Consider the following 19,396-nt stretch of genomic DNA (forward strand, 5'->3'; position numbering starts at 1 on the left):
AACCAGTCTGTGTGGTGCTTCATAATACATTCAGTTGAGACTCAACATATCCTTTACACAAAGAACCCAGGGTAAAGGCTTGAGCTGCTTGATTTGAGTTTTTTAACGTTTTTTTAATTAAATGCACATCAAGCAGCATGTAACAGTAATCACTGGCAATTAAACACACTTTCCACAGGAGTCCTAGGGTCTGGTTTGGGTCTCTGTGTAAGATTCCAATAGCTTCATGATATCTACCTTGTTGTTGTTGTTCTAGTTTTGTTCTAACATGGGATCTTTTTGTTTTCAGTTCGTTTGGCTGTAGTCTGGCTTCTCTTGTGTTTTTGCCTGGACAAATTTAGATATGTATTTTTCCATTTTATTCATAAAGAGTTTGAGTTCAGAAAGCCTGTGCTTGAGTTCTGCTATCAATTAGCACAGTGTGAGTACAATGAATGTTCAGATTTGATTACTTAGTTGTCATTTGGTTTTTGACTATATGTATTCATGCAGTCTACAAGTGAGGTCGATGTAGCTAGACCTGACCTTCTGATGACACCTGAGTGTATGTACATGATATCTGGTAGCCCACAATGAATAATGTGCTGCAATGCCTTCCCTCACCCTTTAAAAGTTCATGCTACTAGGCGGAGTTACTTCCATAACAGGCTATTATACAATTAGTTGGCTATTGTCGGTAGGGAGACTGGCCAAGGTATTTAATGTCATGTAGCTATTTTAATATTTGAAAAAAGAAGGCTCTAACACTGCAGGTGTATGTAGGTGTGTGTTTCATCATGTCCTTTAATCCGTGATTATCTCCATAATTTCGCAATTGTTCAGTCAGAGGTTGTTTTGATGCACTGTCCTTGTTTCAACTTCCTCTCTTTATACATTCTCCGCACCATCTGTGATCAGGCCAATGACCATTGTGTCATCCATAAACTACAATGACTTGAGTTTTGTAACACAATCATAGGTGCATACACAAAACAGAATTGGGCCACACACAGAGCCTTGGGGGGCTCCATTGTGGGGTGAGCCTCAATTGAGTATATTCAGTTAAAAATGAAGAATTTCTGGCATGATTGGTTCTGAAAGAACATTACAATTAGCCAATCAAATTTTAGGAACATAAAAAGGAGCTTGGATTAAGAGCTTGAAAATCATTCTGTCATTTCATTAAAATTTTAGAGATACATTCATGTTTTACATTAGTGCATTTGTCTTATGGATGGGGTAGGGCTATGTTTGCCTCATAGGAATATTGTTCCAGGGCCAAAAAATCTGTCCTTCTAGTCAAAACTATGTTCATCTGATGTCAATCTGGCTCTACGGCATTAGTTTAAAGTAGTAAATTTGCAAAACTCTTAAAGGGATACTCCACCCCAAAATGAAAATTTTGGCATTAATCACTTACCCCCATGTCGTTCCAAACCCATAAAACCTCCGTTCATCTTCAGAACACAATTTAAGATATTTTGGATGAAAACCTGGTGGCCTGTGACTGTCCCATAGAATGCCAAATAAACAGTGTCAAGGTCCATAAAAGGTATGAAAGTCATCGTCAGAATACTCCATCTGCCATCAGACATGCAATCTGGGTTATATGAAGCGACGGAAACACTTTATGTGAGCAAAGAAAACAAAAATAATGACTTTATTCAATAATTCCTTTGTCAACAGTCTACTCTGTGACTCTCCATATCACCGTATGCTCTTCTGTATCATCCACACCACAAGGATCCTGTCACTTCATATAACCCAGACTGCATATCTGATGGCAGATGGAGTATTCTGCCGAAGACGAACAAAGCTTTTATGGGTTTGGAACAACATGGGGGTAAGTGATTAATGACAAAATTTTCATTTTTGGGTGGAGTATGCCTTTAATGATCTCACAACAGATCATCAAAAGTACTTTTTTTCCAAACATTTTAGCATACTGTCAATTGTGTTAGTACAATAAACTACAGTAATTGCTGTGAGAGCTTCATGATAGAACAATATCCCAATTACTAATTTCTTCTAGCTGGTGATCACAATTGAATACTATATTCATACAAATGTCTGTGAGCATTTGCAATATGCAAACATGGACCAGGTTAGACTGGAAGACCTGCTGCTGATCAAAGAGGTAGACATGGACCCAGCTAAACAGGTATGTAGGCCTCGATAAAGAGGTGCTCATCAGAGAACCATAGGCAGAAGACAGCAGCTACAATCATTTTTTTTCTTTATTTGCTTCTTCGGAATTACAGAAGCTTCAGTCTGGACCCAACTCTTACAAAGATCTGAGATGACCGAACACTTGGGAAGAGATGATGCCAACCCCTCAGAGGACCTCAGATGATGCCAACCCTGAAACAACATACAAAACTACCAAATTTGGCTATAAGTTTGATCACAACATATAATTGTTGTTAATAGTGAAATAGTCTGTTTGATCACATCTCATTAACTAACTGCATGATGTTTACTGCACATTTCTGCCATATGGACAATCACTATTGATACTACTAAATATAATGTAGAAACCATTTTGAAATGTGGTTTCAGGCTTATCCTTGGTTCGTGTTCCTACATCTTCCACCATATTCCCCTTTCCTCCACCCAGACTCTTTACTGCATTGAGGTGGAAGGTGTAAAATTACCATCCCCATAAGCATGTCACTGTTCACCCCTTGCAATGACATAACTGCACCGACATACCCGAAGGTTTTTACCATGGTGCTTGAACAAAGAAGATATTCACTATCTTAATAAAAATGTATGGACAAATGTTTAGGATAGGCTTGATGTCAGTTGATTTGAGATTCTCTATTTAGAGTAAAGTGTTTAAATTTATTGTTTGACAATGCAACCACTGTAGTGTTGTAAGGAATATTTTAAAATAAAATACTTTCCTCTATACGTGACTTTTGATGTGTTCTTTTAACATAATTTACTTGTATAAATATGTTTTATTACGGCTTTTGTACATGTAATCTCTATTCTGATGACTGTGTCTACCGTTTTACATTACAGTAATATTCATTCAGCTCCAGGTAATTTCAAATTGAATATGTAAAACAAAGACTTTTAAAAATGTACCACTTACTTTAAAAAAAAAGTGTAAATGCAATCAACAAATAGGATTCTCACATTTACATCTTTCTTATCCAAGAATGTATATCTGCTAGCTGGGTGTACAAGCATTATGTCATGATCTTGTTTACCTGTGTTGGCCCTTCCAATCTATAACAAATAACAATTTTCTTTTACTTTTGTTAATACATAAGTATTTCGATATGCTACGACCACAATCTCTTTGCAAGGCAATTCAGCAGTATACAGACCAATAGATAAGATTGAAGAATATAAAGGCCCCTGGGAAGATCATGCGAGAGTAGGCATCAATGACGTGAGTGTTTTGGATGATACGGAAGCCTCGAAGGGTCTTCTTCTTGGCTCCTGTGGCCTCATTTGCCAAAGACAGGCACACCACCATGTGGTCCTGTTTATCTGCAGCCTCCTCAGAGGAGACAGGAGCCTGTGTATATCCTGCCAGGCCATTACTATCAGGCTTACTGTATGCTTCATCCAGAATCATAGTCCTTGCGTGAGATATGTCACATGTGCAGGGTAAAGGCTAAAATGGAAAAACACAAACACTTCCATAACCATTTAGAGAACTTTTAACTTGCTTCCAGGTTGTGAATATTACCTTTATACATACAAACTTTACTGAAACTGTAACTTCAAGAGGAAAGTTCTTTGAGACAAACTTGAAACATTGGCTTGACTAAGCCATCCTAAAATTTTTACATGGTTGAGTAAGGAAATTTCAACATTGACAGGGGCTAGTCTGTGCTTTTATTGCCACCTGAATCCAGAATGTTGGTGCTTTTCTTCTAACACACATGAAAAATTAACAAAAAACACCAAGGCCATGTTGTAGGTCAAGGTCATGCCAGGACAAAAGTTACCTTACATATTTAAAGAGGACTTATTTCTGATCATTTCCACATTTTTAAAATTACATCCATATTTTGAAGGCATAAAACCCATTAAAACCACAGTGTGCCAATTCTCCTATTAATAAATGTACATTTTTTGTTGTTGTTGTTGTTGTTGTTTTCTGGGGGGGTTCCAAGGTGTTGCTAGACACCTTATAAAATCAATAGCTTAGATTCCATATACTCAGAAGCAGGCAATGAGTCAACCTGATGCTGTTCTAAAGCAATTTTAGGCTACTTTTTTTCTTCTTTTTTTTTTTTTTTTTTTTTTATAACAAAAAAAAAAAAAAAAAAAAAAAAAATACTTGCACACACAATAAATTCTAAACTTTTTAGTTATCTTAAACACTTCTGGTCATTGCATTCAATAAATCAACAGATAATGTCTACACTCTAAAAAATGCTGGGTTAAATATAACCCAACGCTGGGTTAAAAAGGGACCAACCCAACAGTTGGACTAGTTGTGAATTTGACCCAGCAGTTGGCAGACCCGGTATAAAAGTCCAGGGTCAGAAAGTAAAAAGTCCTGCCATGATGTTTATTCCACCCATGAACTCAGCAAGCTGTTTTAACCAGAGGAGAACCAAGTCATTCCTTTCACATCCCAAGTCCTCAAAGAGTTAAAGTTAATGAGATAATTAAGTGACTAATTAAAATGAAGATTGTGCATTAGTGATGAACCACCTGCTGTTAACAATCAAACTTAAAGAAGAAAAGAGAAACACAAGAACTACAACTGAATCCAGGCACAGCCTTGGAATGAAATATACTGATTTATTTCTTTTTTTTAAAAGCACCAGCACAAGATGCCCCCATAACTGTGGTCAAGTGGTTTGCTTTAATTAGTCTCTTGACCCTTTTAATTGAACTCAAAGTAGTTAGGTTTTCTAAGCAGATTGCAATATTGTTTCACAGCAAGTACATTTTGTGCCATTGCTGAATCAAAAAGCTTGAAGGGAAGGTAGAGTAACTTGTGATTTCTGCTAATAACTCATGGGTAATAAACATCGTTGAAAGCGGGTCTCGACTCTTTGGTTTTATTGTTCAGGTACTGTAATAACATACAAAAAAAAAAAAAAACAAACTATTAAACAAATGCCACCATTAATGTGTCAATATTGAATAAAACCAAAAAGCGCTATATTAGCTCAGGTGAATTTAGTCATGAACAGTTATCATACTATAGCCCATCAAACAGCTATATAGGTGACAATAATTTATGGTCTATAGCTGGACATTGCATGAGGGAGAGTGATTACTATGGTGTTACCCAGCATTCATTGCATCATGAAGCATTTTGTTGATTGTCACCATTGTTGAGAGTGTATCATGTGGTTCTTTGATATCTCTCTGTGTCCTAAAATAGTATATAGTAGTTTTTTTTTTTGGTGTATTTATAATGTTAATACAACACACATATACTTGTTTTTTTTAAAAGAATATTAAGTCACTATATTATTTTAGAACAACAGTGTTCTGTAGTTTCACATTTAAATATCTATATTATGCAAAACCTGAACATGTAAATGGAAGAAAGTTATTTTAAATGAATCGACGGGGACCAATTTCATGAGGCTTGTTTCATCACATATAGAAAACAGCAAATATCTCCCCGCCTTCATTGTAAACAACACCCCCATGCATTTCTACAGAGAGAGGAGAGATCTAGTGCAACACAGTCAAGGGTCAAGACGACACAACTAAATCAACCACTGATCTCCATTGATGGTGGAGCATCATTTTAACACAATAAAAACATCAAGTATTCCATCTGTGTAATTTCCCAAGAACAGCATGTGTTCATCATAATGCCACATTCATCATTAATTAATCACTTAGTATCTCATTAACTTTAAACTCTTTGAGGACTGGGGATTGGACCTTGAGACTGTTTGTGACTTGAAAGGATATGACTTGGTTCCATCCTCTGGTGAAATCAGCTGCCTGAGTTTCATGGGATGGAGCAAAATATGGACAGACTTTTACTTTCTGACCCCTGGACTACCCACCTCTGGTCAAAAGTAACGCCAACAGCTGGGTCAAAACAAACCCAACCGCTGGGTTGGTCCCTTTTTAAACCCGATGACACTGTCTTAAATTTAAACCATCAGATGGGGTCAGAGTGTACATTGCTCAATGCTGCAATTGTTTTGCCAATATCAGATGGGGTCCCCTGATTCCACGGGGCCCTAAGCGGCCCCTTACCTCACGTAACTGTTAAGTCTACCCCTCCATATCCTGTACAAAACTGTATATGTTGTCAAGCCCACATAATGAATGTGCATAAAGGAAAGTGATAGTGAAAATGATTGTTAGCAAAATAAAGAGATTAATTGAAAAAACTTAAAAACAATTTTTTAATTTGTACCACCTCCTCCTATTATCTACCATCTCCCACAATACACTGTGGTCAGGTAGTTTATGGCATCACACCACACTACAGATAAAAATAAAAAGACAAAGACGAAGCTGACCCACAGGTAAATGTCCACAGCTTTGATGTAGGAGACTCTGGGCATGGAGGCGTTCACTCCAGTGATGATGGTGGACATAGTGAGCACCGTTGTGATGCCTGTAAGAAATGACAGTGAAGCACGAATGAAACACAATTGTAGTCACATTATATTTGCATCTGCGTACATCAAGAATAACTTATTGTGAAATCCTGCACCCACCGACCCAAGCATTCAGCTAAACAATCCCACTGGTTTCCCCATTTAATTCACCTAACGAGACTCGAGCAGGAACAGCGCGCCGGTCGATCCAGAAGGACACCCATGACAGCATGACCATCAGAGTGGCAGGAAAGTACGTCTGAAGCAGGAAGAAGAAGATATGACGACGCAGAGTGAAGTTGATGTAAAGACGATTGTACCAACCTGAAGGAGACAAGAAAATGCAAAGATTTCTGATTCTGATGTCTGTGCAAGGACTGAACTTAAATTTTATTTCTTAAGGGTACTCTTAAGCACCCACATCTTTAAAAATTAAACTTTAATGCATCATTTATATCAAAACTCTAATCACATAATGATTTATGTGATTGTGTGGGTTTTGACATTTCTTGATTTTGGGGGGAAAAATAGACAAGCATCAGATTTGCTAACAATTAGCAATCTCAGCTAAGTAAGTTAACTTTGAAATTGAAGATAAAATTGAAATTCTCAAACACACCACATTTGGTGATACAAAAAATAAAAAATAAAATTACAAACACCTAAAACATAAATAATAAATAAACCTATAAATGGTATTATGTAAAATATATAAATTGTTGCTCTTTTCTGTTCTTGTTGTCTCTTTATGCTTGAGAACAGCAGGTGTCATCACAAATGATCAATCAGCACTTGTAGAGTGAACCTGTTTTATTAATTAACAGCAACACTATTTTAGCTTTACTTTTACTCTCTGTATAGAAGGAACATATAAACATTGAACTATGTTGATTTAACACTGAGGATTTTGCGGTGTAATGAGCATAATCACATTATTGTAATTACTGTATTCTGTTTCCATGAGCTTCAACTTAATCATTGCCTGAATCGCATTATGCATACATAATGCAAACAGAAAAGAAGCCACTCATGACAAAGTCCAAAGTTGCTCAAATCATGTCAAATAAACCGATTTTGCCCTTTATATGCATGCAACAAAATGGGATTTGTGCAAGAAGTCTGGCAAACTAACCTTAAAGCTGCAAAGTGACAGCACGTCATGCACTAGTAGACAGCCTGGAACTGAAACAGAACTGCCTACAATTTACTATTTAAAATTAGGCATGTGCACCTGTGCTGCTGTAGAAGGCCAGTCTGGAGGTGGTGTGAAACTTCTGAATGAGGAACTGAGACAGAGAGATCTTGTCATCTGTGCTCAATGATTCATCTCCACTCTTCCAGTAGAGCATCAGGTCTTCATCAGTGTAAGCATCTGCACACACAGCAGATGAACCAATGTTTGCAGAGACTGATGTGATATTTGGCATTAAAGGAATAATTCATACAAAAATGAACATTTGCTGAGAATGTACTCACCCTCAGGCCATCCAAGATGTAGATGAGTTTGTTTCTTCATCAGATCTGGAGAAATGTAGCATTGCATCACTTGCTCACCAATGGATCCTCTGCAGTGAATGGGTGCAGTCAAAATGAGAGTCCAAACAGCTGATAAAAACATCACAATAATCCACAAGTAATCCACAGCACTCCAGTCCATCAGTTAATATCTTGCGACAAGAAAAGCTGTGTGTTTGTAAGAAACAAATCCATCATTAAGATGTTGCAACCCTAAACATTTGCTTTTTGTCAAAATAAGATGTCTGTAATCCATAATAACGCTTACTCTATGAAAAGGTCCATCCCCTGTTTTCCTCTCACATCAAAATCCACTCACATGCTTATTAAGGACTCTTTTTGTTTGTAAATGGTGCTTAATCTGTGCATATTTCTCACCTGATTCAGATGAGACAGACCTACTTTATATAAAGTGTCCTTAATTACTATGTATTAACATTCAAATTAATTATTTAATACAAAGTACTTCTTGTGTACATCCGTTTTTACATTGTACGTGAAAATACCATCCTTTCATGACTATAACTCTACCCAAAAGAAGCAAAAGAAAAGTTTCAATTCAACATGAACACAATAGCTAAACTGTACCTAACGATTCATTACTTTATTATTAAGTACACAGAAATTTAAGAAACCTACTGTAATTTAAAGTGGGACCACTTAAAACCATATTATGGATTAATGGGAAGCAACAGTTTGAATTTAATAATGTTTTATTGCTGGATTTGTCTTTTTAACACTTACAGCTTTTGTCTTCTCAAGACATTAACTGATGGACTGGAGTGGTGTGGATTGCTTGTGGATTATTGTGATGTTTTCATCAGCTGTTTGGACTCTCATTCTGACGGCACCCATTCACTTCAGAGGATCCACTGGTGAGCAAGTGATGAAATGCTACATTTCTCCAAATCTGATGAAGAAACAAACTCATCTACTTCTTGAGAGGCCTGAGGCTGAGTACATTTTTTAGCAAATTTTCATTTTTGGGTGAGCTACTCCTTTAAAGTCAGGAGAATTACTTCACTCACATATCAACACACCTAACCTCAAGAACAACCCATCAAACGTCAACCTAAAAAACACACACACACACACACACACAAACATCAAACTGAAACACACACACACACACACACACACACACACACACACACACACACACAAAAAGCACTGTCAAACATAATTATAACAGCATTAAGGTTAAAGTGTACCATGCATTGTCTAAGCATTTGTGTTGGTATACTTATGTAAATGATGTTTGTTATTCAAACCTGAGGCTGTAGAGCACATGTCCATCAGGATATACCCTGATCATGATGTTCTCCGTGGTGGTGTCGTGGATGAAGGATCGTTTAGAATGCACAAAGAACACATCAGGAACCCAGATTTTCTTCACCAGTCGACCATCGAAAGTCATGCTTTTATTGGTTTTACTGGGAAAAGACAATCGCTCGTCCTTCCAGTAGTGTCTCAGGTATAGGGTCATGGTGAAGTCCTGTATGAAAAGTATGCCAGGGATTGACTTTCAAGATCACTGTGTATTTGTTTGCTTGTTAAAATAATAAATGTTAAAATATGTCCTCCTATCCCAGCTGAGCATGCAGAGTTAACTGAAATTAAGAAACTCTAAAGCGCTATCAATACATTGTTCTATTAATCTGTTACTAATCTTAACCAACCTTCTGAGAAATTGTATACTGTTTCTACTGTATTAAGCAAAAAAAAATGATTGAAAATTTGCCACATATTGCAAAAAAACAACAACCAATCAACCTACCTCATCACCCACAACACACAATATAGTATAAAAAAAAAACCCAAAACCAATTTAAAACCAGAGAAAGAGACAAACTAGCTGACATGACAGTGATCTTGTTACTAACACAGATGGTGATCGTGATCTCAACCATGACGGATGTAGAATAAAACATCTCAGTTCACCTTTAACAGTGCAGTTACCATTGATGTGGTTACAAAACTAATTTGCTTAGTCCGATTTAAACCAGAAAAAAAAAAAAAAAAAAAAAAACTTTTTATGCAAGGTGTTGACACGCATTTCTAAACTGCTTAAAGCCTTGTGAAATATTACCATCTGTTGGCATAATTGAGGGATGTCAGCACTTTTACCAGCCTTTATCAAATGAGATGGACTGATCCTGATTGGCTGATTCACTGTGATGTCACTGGATTATCCTCTAGCACATTATGTAAGATCAAATCCATGCTCACTCGTAAACATTGGCACTGATATGATAAAAAAAAACATATCTAGATACATCTCTGGTGCTTTCAGAAGGAAAGGTTAATCACAAACACTGAGATCTATATATAATCCATGCAATCTTCTTGATGACATTTGGACTGCAAGTAGCCTACTTTAATGTTAATAATTACATTCTCATTACAGTAATGGGCAAAAATCATATATTATGTATTTATATAAGTATTTATGCATCATTCTTAATGTGCTGTGATTAAATAATGCTGATTTAATTTTAAAATGTACAGAGGAAGATTTCACTTTTTATTTCAGTTTTTTTTTCTTCTTTTTTTTTTCTTTTTTTCTGTGCGGACAACAGTGCAAAGCAAATGGAATATGGGTTGTAGGAGTGTGTCTTTGCATTATAAATGAATGATTTATAACAATCACTGACAGAACTTTTCTTACCATATCTACTTCTGAGATACTGTCCAAACTCTCTACCTGTACATCCACACCTACTGGTACTGCTGGACCTGAAGAGAAGAGAACAGTATTAATCTAATTTTTTATTTTTATTTTTTATTTTATTTTACCTGAGCTGGTTATTTTCACATTTAAAGAGACTTTTAAATATCAGGAATTATTTACACACCCGCCAAATAAATGACATACGGAAGTCCTAAGAGGACATGGATTATTATTATTTATTTTTTTTTTATTTTTTTTTGTCATGATAACAACTTAATTTTCTTGTGATCTCGACATAAGAAGTTATTTTCTTGTGATCACGACATACAGTAACAAAAGTTGTTTTCTCGTTATCACAACTTAATATTTTCTTGTGATCTCGACATAAAGAAAGTTGTTTTCTTGTTATCGCAACTTAAATTTCCTGTGATCTCGACATAAGAAGTTATTTTCTCGTGATCACAACATAAGAAAGTTGTTTTCTCAGTATCATGACAATATTTTCTTGTGATCTCGGCATAACGAAGGTTGTTTTCTCGGTATCATGACTTAATATTTTCTTGTGATCTCGGCATAACGAAGGTTGTTTTCTCGGTATCATGACTTAATATTTTCTTGTGATCTCGGCATAACGAAAGTTGTTTTCTCGGTATCATGACTTAATATTTTCTTGTGATCTCGGCATAACGAAAGTTGTTTTCTCGGTATCATGACTTAATATTTTCTTGTGATCTCGGCATAACGAAAGTTGTTTTCTTGGTATCATGACTTAATATTTTCTTGTGATCACAACATAACGAAGGTTGTTTTCTCGGTATCAAGACTTAAATTTTCTCGTGACCTCGACATAACGAAAGTTGTTTTCTCGTTATCATGACTTAATATTTTCTTGTGATCACAACATAACGAAGGTTGTTTTCTCGGTATCACGACTTAAATTTTCTCGTGATCTCGACAAAACGAAAGTTGTTTTCTCAGTATCATGACTTAATATTTTCTTGTGATCTTGACATAACGAAAGTTGTTTTCTTGTTATCGCAACTTAATTTTCCTGTGATCTCGACATAATAAAAATATATTCTCTCGTGATCACAAAAATAACGAAAGTTGTTTTCTCCCCATCACAACATATTAAAAATTTCCCCTTAACCCAAAAATAATGAAAGTTGTTTTCTCGGTATCACGACTTTATATTTTCTTGTGATCTCGACGTAACAAAAGTTGTTTTTGTTATCACAACTTAATTTTCTCATGATCTCGATATTTATACAACTATGCCAACAGGTGGCACTATAGACCTGAATATAACTGATGGGGTGTTGTATACTGTATATCAATGTTACTGAATGTGTTTGGGACAGAATAAGTACCTTATTCGTGATCGATATAATTTGTGCAGATTATAATTTGTGCAGAATTGTTCAGACATTTAATTAATGCTTGGATTTTACTTACTTTATTTTCCTTTTATTTGAAATAAAATTATATATAATTTGTCATTTTTAGTAGCCATGTAGGTATGCTGTGACTGATATCATGTGCATTACAAGCTTGGGATGCTGTTTAAAAAGAGTGTTTATGTAGAAGAAGAAATGTAGAAAATACAAAAGATTACAACACTGTATAACATCACTTAATTAAATTAGCCTATAGGCTACACTTTACATATATAAATCATATTTCTTATCAAAATAGCCTACATTTAATGATTAACAATGAAGATTAAAAATAAGGAAAAGATGCACATTACAAATACGTCATTGAAGCGCATCCTAGATAAGCACAACATCCCTGTTTATTAACTAACAATCATGTAGGCCTACTTCAAAGATGCACAAATAAAGATATAGGTGCAAACAAATTACAGAAACATCAACACTGGTTTTAATAAGCAGTTCATTTATCACACAGAACACTATGTGGTGGTGAAACTGTGATGAGTCACGCATCTAGCAAGAACTTAATAATAGACAAAATAATCATATTGATTAAGCATTTAACATTTATGAATTAATTGTCAGTTATGAAAATACTGCACAAATTATAGCGATCACGAAAAAGGTACTTATTCTGTCCCAAACGTGTACAGTAAAGTGGATATGCAGTATACAGTACACCCCAGTTATATTCAGGTCTATAGTGCCACCTGTTGGCGCAGTTGTATACTTAGAGAACAACTTTTGTTATGTCGAGATCACAAGAAAATAAAGTCATGATAACAAGAAAACAACTTTCGTTATGTCGAGATCATGAGAAAATTAAGTTGTGATAACGAGAAAACAACTTTCGTTATGCTGAGATCACAAGATAATTAAGTCATGATCACGAGAAAACAACTTTTTGTTATGTCGTGATCACGAGAAAATAAGTTGGTATGTCGTGATCATGAGAAAATAAGTTGTTATGTCAAGATCATGAGATAATTAAGTCGTTATCACGACAAAACAAGAAAGAAAAAAATCATGGCCTCTTAGGACTTCCGTAATGACAACATATAGAGCAGGTAAAATAAGTATTGAACACTTCACCATTTTTCTCAGTTAATATATTTCTAAAGGTGCTGTTGACTTGAAACTGTCACCAGATGATGGGAACGACTAAAGTAATCCATACATACAAAGAAAACAAAACAAATAAGTTCAGATTCAAATTAAGTTATGTGTAATAAAATAGAATGACACAGCGAAAAAGTATTGACCACATGAAGAAAGGGAGGTGCAAAAAGGCATGGAAAGCCAAGACATTCAGTTAATGTTTGTTTTATTTCAAGTAAGAAAAATGCCTTTTTATGGTTTTAATTTTAGTTAACTATAATAACCCTGCTTTAAGGTGCTAATATGCACCTAATATGGGGTAAATAAGACACAAAATGTACCACAATAATATAACAATAATGCCACATAGCAAATGTACAAGTGTTTAAATGAAAAGAGTGTCAAAAGGACCACCCTCCAGGCCACGTCTTCAACATCTATAGTTGTTTTGTCATAGTCTTGGCCTTCTCCACCTGACCTTTGAAGCACAAAGACCTGTGAATATTGCTTGTTCTCCATAATGGATGGACAACATAAATATCCAGTGCTTGGACACCTCTTTGGCTGAGTGGAAGACTGACTATATGTGTGAAGAATGAGTGTATTCAAATGTGTCTAAACTACATTTGAAACTGGCTAGGACTAAAAATGTAAGTCATTGTTCATCTTTGTAAAACTACACAAATTCTCTAAGCATCTGTCTGTGTGCACTGAAAATCTGAAGACTGCACTTATTTAATCACCAAGAAATTTGATGCTCCAGATACTGGGCTTCTGTTGATGGAAGTACTCTCTGTATTGTCTCCTGAAGTTCACCACAAACTCCTTGGTTTATCTCCAGACTGTTTTGATCAATTTTGGGGTACAGGGGTGAACTTTGTAGGCTCTGGAGTGGAGGGTCTGTGAAGATGAGATCTGACATCCCTTTTTGACCACATATCCCTGTTAAAAAAAACAGCATATGCTGGTTAGGTATGTTTTGAAGCATGACAGCTGGTTTTAGCTGGTCCTGAGCTGGTTTTAAACTGGTTATGAGCTGGTCCTGAGCAGAAGCTAGTTGCTTAGGACAGCACATGACCAGCTTTAACCAGCTCATGACCAACTAAGGACCAGCTTAAACCAGCTCAAGACCATCTTAAACCAGCTCATGACCAACTAAGGATCAGCTAAACCAGCTCATGACCAACTAAGGACCAGCTTAAACCAGCTCATGACCAACTAAGGACCAGCTTAAACCAGCTGCCTTCCCAACTAACAAAATTTTGTTATAAGAACGTTCTCCAAATATTCAGTGTTGGTTCTGGGAACATAAAAAATGTCCAGTTTTCTTGACGTTAGAGGAACGTTTTTAAAAGGTATGATGTTCCTGAAACATTCTTTCAATCGTTCAAACACCAGCTGTGAACAAGCACCAAAAGAAAGATAAATAAGAACACAAACTGCAACTTTCTTCACCCACAGCCCTAGATGAACTGAAGATAAAAGACATTAAATCTCTCGAGATCTGATTAAACAACTCATTACCAGCTTCACTTACAGTATTACTAAGCAGATTGACTTTATTTCTGTCAGACTTCTATAGAAGTTCTTATTGAGAATATAACGGGGGTTTAGATATTGATGTCTAATATTGAAAATTTTTGTTTGAGGTCACCATCATGGAGATCAGAGCTTGGTTTAGTTGGGTTCTTGGCCCTTGACTTTCACTCAATTGCTTCTTTTGCAATAATTGCAGGTGTTTTCAGAAAACATTTCTGCATTAATAAAGCAGCTCAATATGTCTGTTGCATTAACTGTTTTTTTTTTTTTTTTGCTTACTTTTGGAATTGAAGTGTTAAATGGGAAGAAAGCAATAAAGTCAAAAGTGAAAAATACAAAACATTTCATAGCATTTCAGTAATTTATGTCAGATTGTCCAAAACTATTTAAAAGCTTAATACAACACACTTAGACATCAGCAGTCATCATACAAACCTCAACAATGTTGACAATTTAAAAAAATGCAGCAATGGATGCTGGGAGCCATGAATGTGTTTTGAATGCTGGCATGAGGCATGTCACCATTGTTGTGTTTCATATGCCGAATGTTGATGTCTGTGAGTGTATTTATGAAACAAAACATGCTTTAACAAAAAGTTAACAATGACAGTGTTATTTATACAGTCACATACCTTAACATTCAGATTCTGCAGTGCAACAGCTTTACAAATTATTTGGTTTCACATTGGTTGAGTTTTTCATCTCTTAATAACATTTCAATTCCTTATTAAATAAGTCAGCAAGTACAAAAAGTCTTTTAAACTTCTTTAATGTAAATATTTGTCTGTTATTAAAACAGACATGTTGAGCTGCTTCATCCATGCAGAAAAGTTTTCTGAAAACACCTGCAATTCCTGCAAAAGAAGCAACTCAACAAATGTAAAGGGTCAAGTACACAACTAAAACAAACACTGATACCCATGATGGTGACAATTACGAAACATTTTCAATGAGACATCAACATCTAAACCTCTGTTAATTCTCAATAAGAACTTCTGAAGAAGTCTGACAGAAATAAAGTCAATCTGCTTAGTAATACTGTAAGTGAAGCTGGTAATGTTGCTTGTGGAGTTGTTTAATCAGATCTTGAGAGATTTCATGTCTTTTATCTTCAGTTCATCTAAGACTGTGGCTGAAGAAAGTTGTAGTTTGTGTTCTTGTTTCTCTTTCTTTCAGTGCTTGTTCACAGCAGGTTTTTGAATGATTGAAAGAATGTTTCAGGAACATCATACCAACAAATAAACAAGACACTACAAACATTAAAGAAAACGTTTTTGGATATGTTTTTGGGATGTTACAAAAAAACAAACAAAAAATGACAAATTTTAAATCAAAATTAAATTTAAAGAACATTTGAGGAATATCATACTTTTTAAAAACATTCCTCTAACGTCAAGAAAACTGGACATTTTTTATGTTCCCAGAACCAACACTGAATATTTGGAGAATGTTCTTATAACAAAATTCTGTTAGCTGGGATGCATCAAAACATACCTAACCAGCATATGCTGTTTTTTTTAAAACGGTTCTTAAATTTAAACAGTATTTTCCACTCCTATCTTTTTTGGGACTGCGCTCTCAGGCTTATTGGACCTGTTTAGTAAATCTGGTCCTTGATGTTTTAAAACATGCTGGACACACAGACACGGAGAGGAAGTGACTGGATGTATTAGAAATTACAAAACAACACAATATAGTGTACAATCTCCCAGTTAAATCCAGAAATGACCAAAAAACACTGTTCTTCTGCTTTTTCGTGGAAGGTCTTTGGCTTGATGATGGAGTTCTCTGCACATATTCAGGCACATTGCAGCAACTCGGTTCTCATTGAGAAGAGATTTGCAACCTTAAATTGCAAAGCTTATTATCTAGTGAATGCACATTTGCTGGAAGAATTTTCTGGCTGTGCTTTTGTAGTCACGACCAGCACTCCAGAAAAAGGGCTCCAATTCCATCTTTGTAAACAATAGATCGATATTGGGGAACTTGTTTGCTATTTCCAAAAGTGTTTGTCAGTCATAGATGATATCCAGCACAAAAGCCACACGAATTAAACACCAGAATTACATTGAGTCAGAGCTTGCAGTCGCACTCAGCGTTATCATTGCCCTCCTGAGAAACAACTACATTTTCGAGATAAAACCCCCACTGGGATTGACGTTCAGGTTGTGAATTTGAATCTGATTGCTGTGATAATGAATACTGAGAAACATTCTGAAGCCAGAAGCAAAAGCAATGTGTAAATTAGAAAAGCCTTCACAAGATCAGCGAGTAATTGAACACCCCAGTGAGCGCTTCTGGTTCAATTAACAGTAAGTGTAACTTCCAGCCATCCAGACACTGCCTAGAAGAGGTCAATCATCAAATATCTGCAGGAACAATGAGACTCAAGCGAGAAGCAAGATATCAGCGTGAGCTCCAGACATCAGCAGCTGAGAACCTTCAGCAGAATGTGTGATAGTGATGCAGATGAGACGTGGGAAAGGATTTGGACAACAAATGAGACCAAGAAAGACTTTAATTATAAAGTGATATGTGTGACACTGATCAAACTACAGTATATAACACATCAGCCTGGGTAATTATAAAAAATATTTATTATTATTGGTTTAAAAATATGATAATCTAAACAAAGGCAGTTAGGGATTGTCAAAGTTTCACATCAATTTTAATTCACATTCACATTTTATTGTGATTTTCATGCCACTAACACACACACACACACACACACATGGATTTTACCCGCAAATGCTGGTCTCATAGTGAAGTCATGATCATCAACACGCAGCAGATGGTCCGATTTCACCTGATGCGTCTTAGTTTCGTCAAGCATCTTCTTGAAAAGTGAACTGCAAAAGAACCTCTCAGCACTTCAGTGCAATCTCATACACACACAGACGTCTCATTATTTAACACTAAATCTTTAAGTTTTGAGGTAAAAACTACCTATTTAACAGTAATAAAATAAAACTGCAGTATTAATTGCACTAAATAACTTTAAGTAGTATATATTTGCAGTTTTAACCAAAATGTATCAGTATTTCCAATAAATAATAAAAGCACTCCGAGCATTTATTAATAGAAATATTATGATTTAGAATTTTAACATTCATGAACTCCATTCTTTTCAGTAAAATATTTGTTCCCAAAATGGGAAATGAGTCAACCAAATTGTTGTTTCCACACTGAATTTCTCAGGTTCAGTTTTGAAAGTTATTTTTTTATTAGTCTTGACTGCAAAAAAAAAAAAAAAAAAAAAAAAAAAAACATACAGTTAACAGTTAACAAACTGTACAAAACCTTAAGTGGTTTGCAATTAATTACAGTTTAACTGTTATCTGGTTTTGCTGTCACATATAGTTTTCACAATGACAACCTTTTAAACCCTTAAAAAGCATACTGAACTGCCTATTTTGGTAGTTTTCTGAGCAGAATTTAAACTATAAAACAATTATGCAGAATTTAATTTATGAAAAAGCAAAATATATAAGGACATCATTACCATTATTTTGCCAGCACAGACAGTAATTTGCCTTATGTAGCCTATTTTATAAAAAACACACAATTTAAGATAATTGATCTCAATTTACAAAACCACAAGCATTTTTATAATTAGACTGTTTGTACAAAGATAATGCAGTATCTTTTATGACGGCTATCCCAGCTCTCCATGGTGTCTATTTGCCTATTACTTCTGTTTAAACTGAAATAATAAGTTGAAAGAGAGTGACACTTACGTTCCGTGTTTGTGATGTTGTTCAGATGTTCTCCTGAGGTTGTGCTTCATCTTCCCGCACTGACCGCACACACTTGCGCACAGAAGAAGAAAAACAGCTTTTATAAAGCCAGACATTGTGAAGGAAAGACTAGACAGTCACCCGCGCTGGAGAGCATCTCGTCTTCCAGTCAGCCTTCCGTTCATTCAGAGTGATGTTAGTTCTGCAGCGCCTGAACGCTGAGCGCGCGCTCTGATTGGTCAAACACATCGCGATTAGAACGATGCATCGAGTCATTGATTTCACCGCTCCGCTCCGTGCTTACGATCAGACGCGTTGAGCCGCGGAGAAGAACACGCAGGGGTGTCCAGACGCATGCACGCGATTTAAATTACAACCTATTTTAACCCATTTAGCTAATCCAAATTTTTTTCCAGACATAAAAATATCCAAATGATGTGTTATTGGTTACACTTTGAAATAATCAAGAATTATTTTTTAAATTTGTTTTGGAAAAGAGTGTTAAAGATTGTATTTTATGGTCATGACCGATGGGATTATGTGTATAGCGTACTGAATTAACATTTCTGCAGTCATTATATATATATATATATATATATATATAAATATATATATATATATATATATATAGATATATATATATATATATATATATATATATATATATATATATATATCGATATATATATATATATATTATATATATATATATATATATATATATATATATATATTCGCCAAGCTATTTTAAACTGCTTGATCACATTCTAGGGTTACTATTATGCATAAAACCCTTATAAAACACTGACAGGAATACTGAGATAAAAGACTTTTGTTGTAACTTATTTGTTACATTTGAACTTTTAA

The 19,396-nt window shown here is 35.3% G+C and overlaps 1 protein-coding gene across 1 annotated transcript; it reads right to left on the reverse strand.

Annotated features, from left to right (window-relative positions):
* Positions 1-2,214: 2,214 nt before the first annotated feature.
* LOC109087732 (gamma-aminobutyric acid receptor subunit rho-2-like) lies at positions 2,215-19,020 on the reverse strand. Its single transcript, XM_042747453.1, has 9 exons — positions 18,530-19,020; positions 17,535-17,641; positions 10,717-10,784; positions 9,320-9,543; positions 8,427-8,446; positions 7,765-7,905; positions 6,705-6,857; positions 6,384-6,550; positions 2,215-3,610 (listed from the first exon to the last, which is right to left on the reverse strand). Exons 1-9 carry the CDS (start codon positions 18,643-18,645, stop codon positions 3,302-3,304), a joined length of 1,305 nt encoding a protein of 434 aa, XP_042603387.1. The 5' UTR covers positions 18,646-19,020; the 3' UTR covers positions 2,215-3,301.
* Between the last annotated feature and the right edge of the window lie 376 nt (positions 19,021-19,396).

This window comes from Cyprinus carpio, chromosome B20 (genome assembly GCF_018340385.1).
Source record: "Cyprinus carpio isolate SPL01 chromosome B20, ASM1834038v1, whole genome shotgun sequence".
Lineage (NCBI taxonomy): Eukaryota > Metazoa > Chordata > Actinopteri > Cypriniformes > Cyprinidae > Cyprinus > Cyprinus carpio.

Bases quoted from the DNA above. Each gene is read 5' to 3' on its own strand.
- LOC109087732 (XM_042747453.1), bottom strand. From the start codon at position 18,645: ATGTCTGGCTTTATAAAAGCTGTTTTTCTTCTTCTGTGCGCAAGTGTG. The intron at 17,642-18,529 runs GTAAGTGTCACT...GTTCTTTTGCAG, and splicing joins CAACATCACAAACACGGAAC to TTCACTTTTCAAGAAGATGC. The intron at 6,551-6,704 runs GTGAATTAAATG...CATTTCTTACAG, and splicing joins TCCTGCTCGAGTCTCGTTAG to GCATCACAACGGTGCTCACT.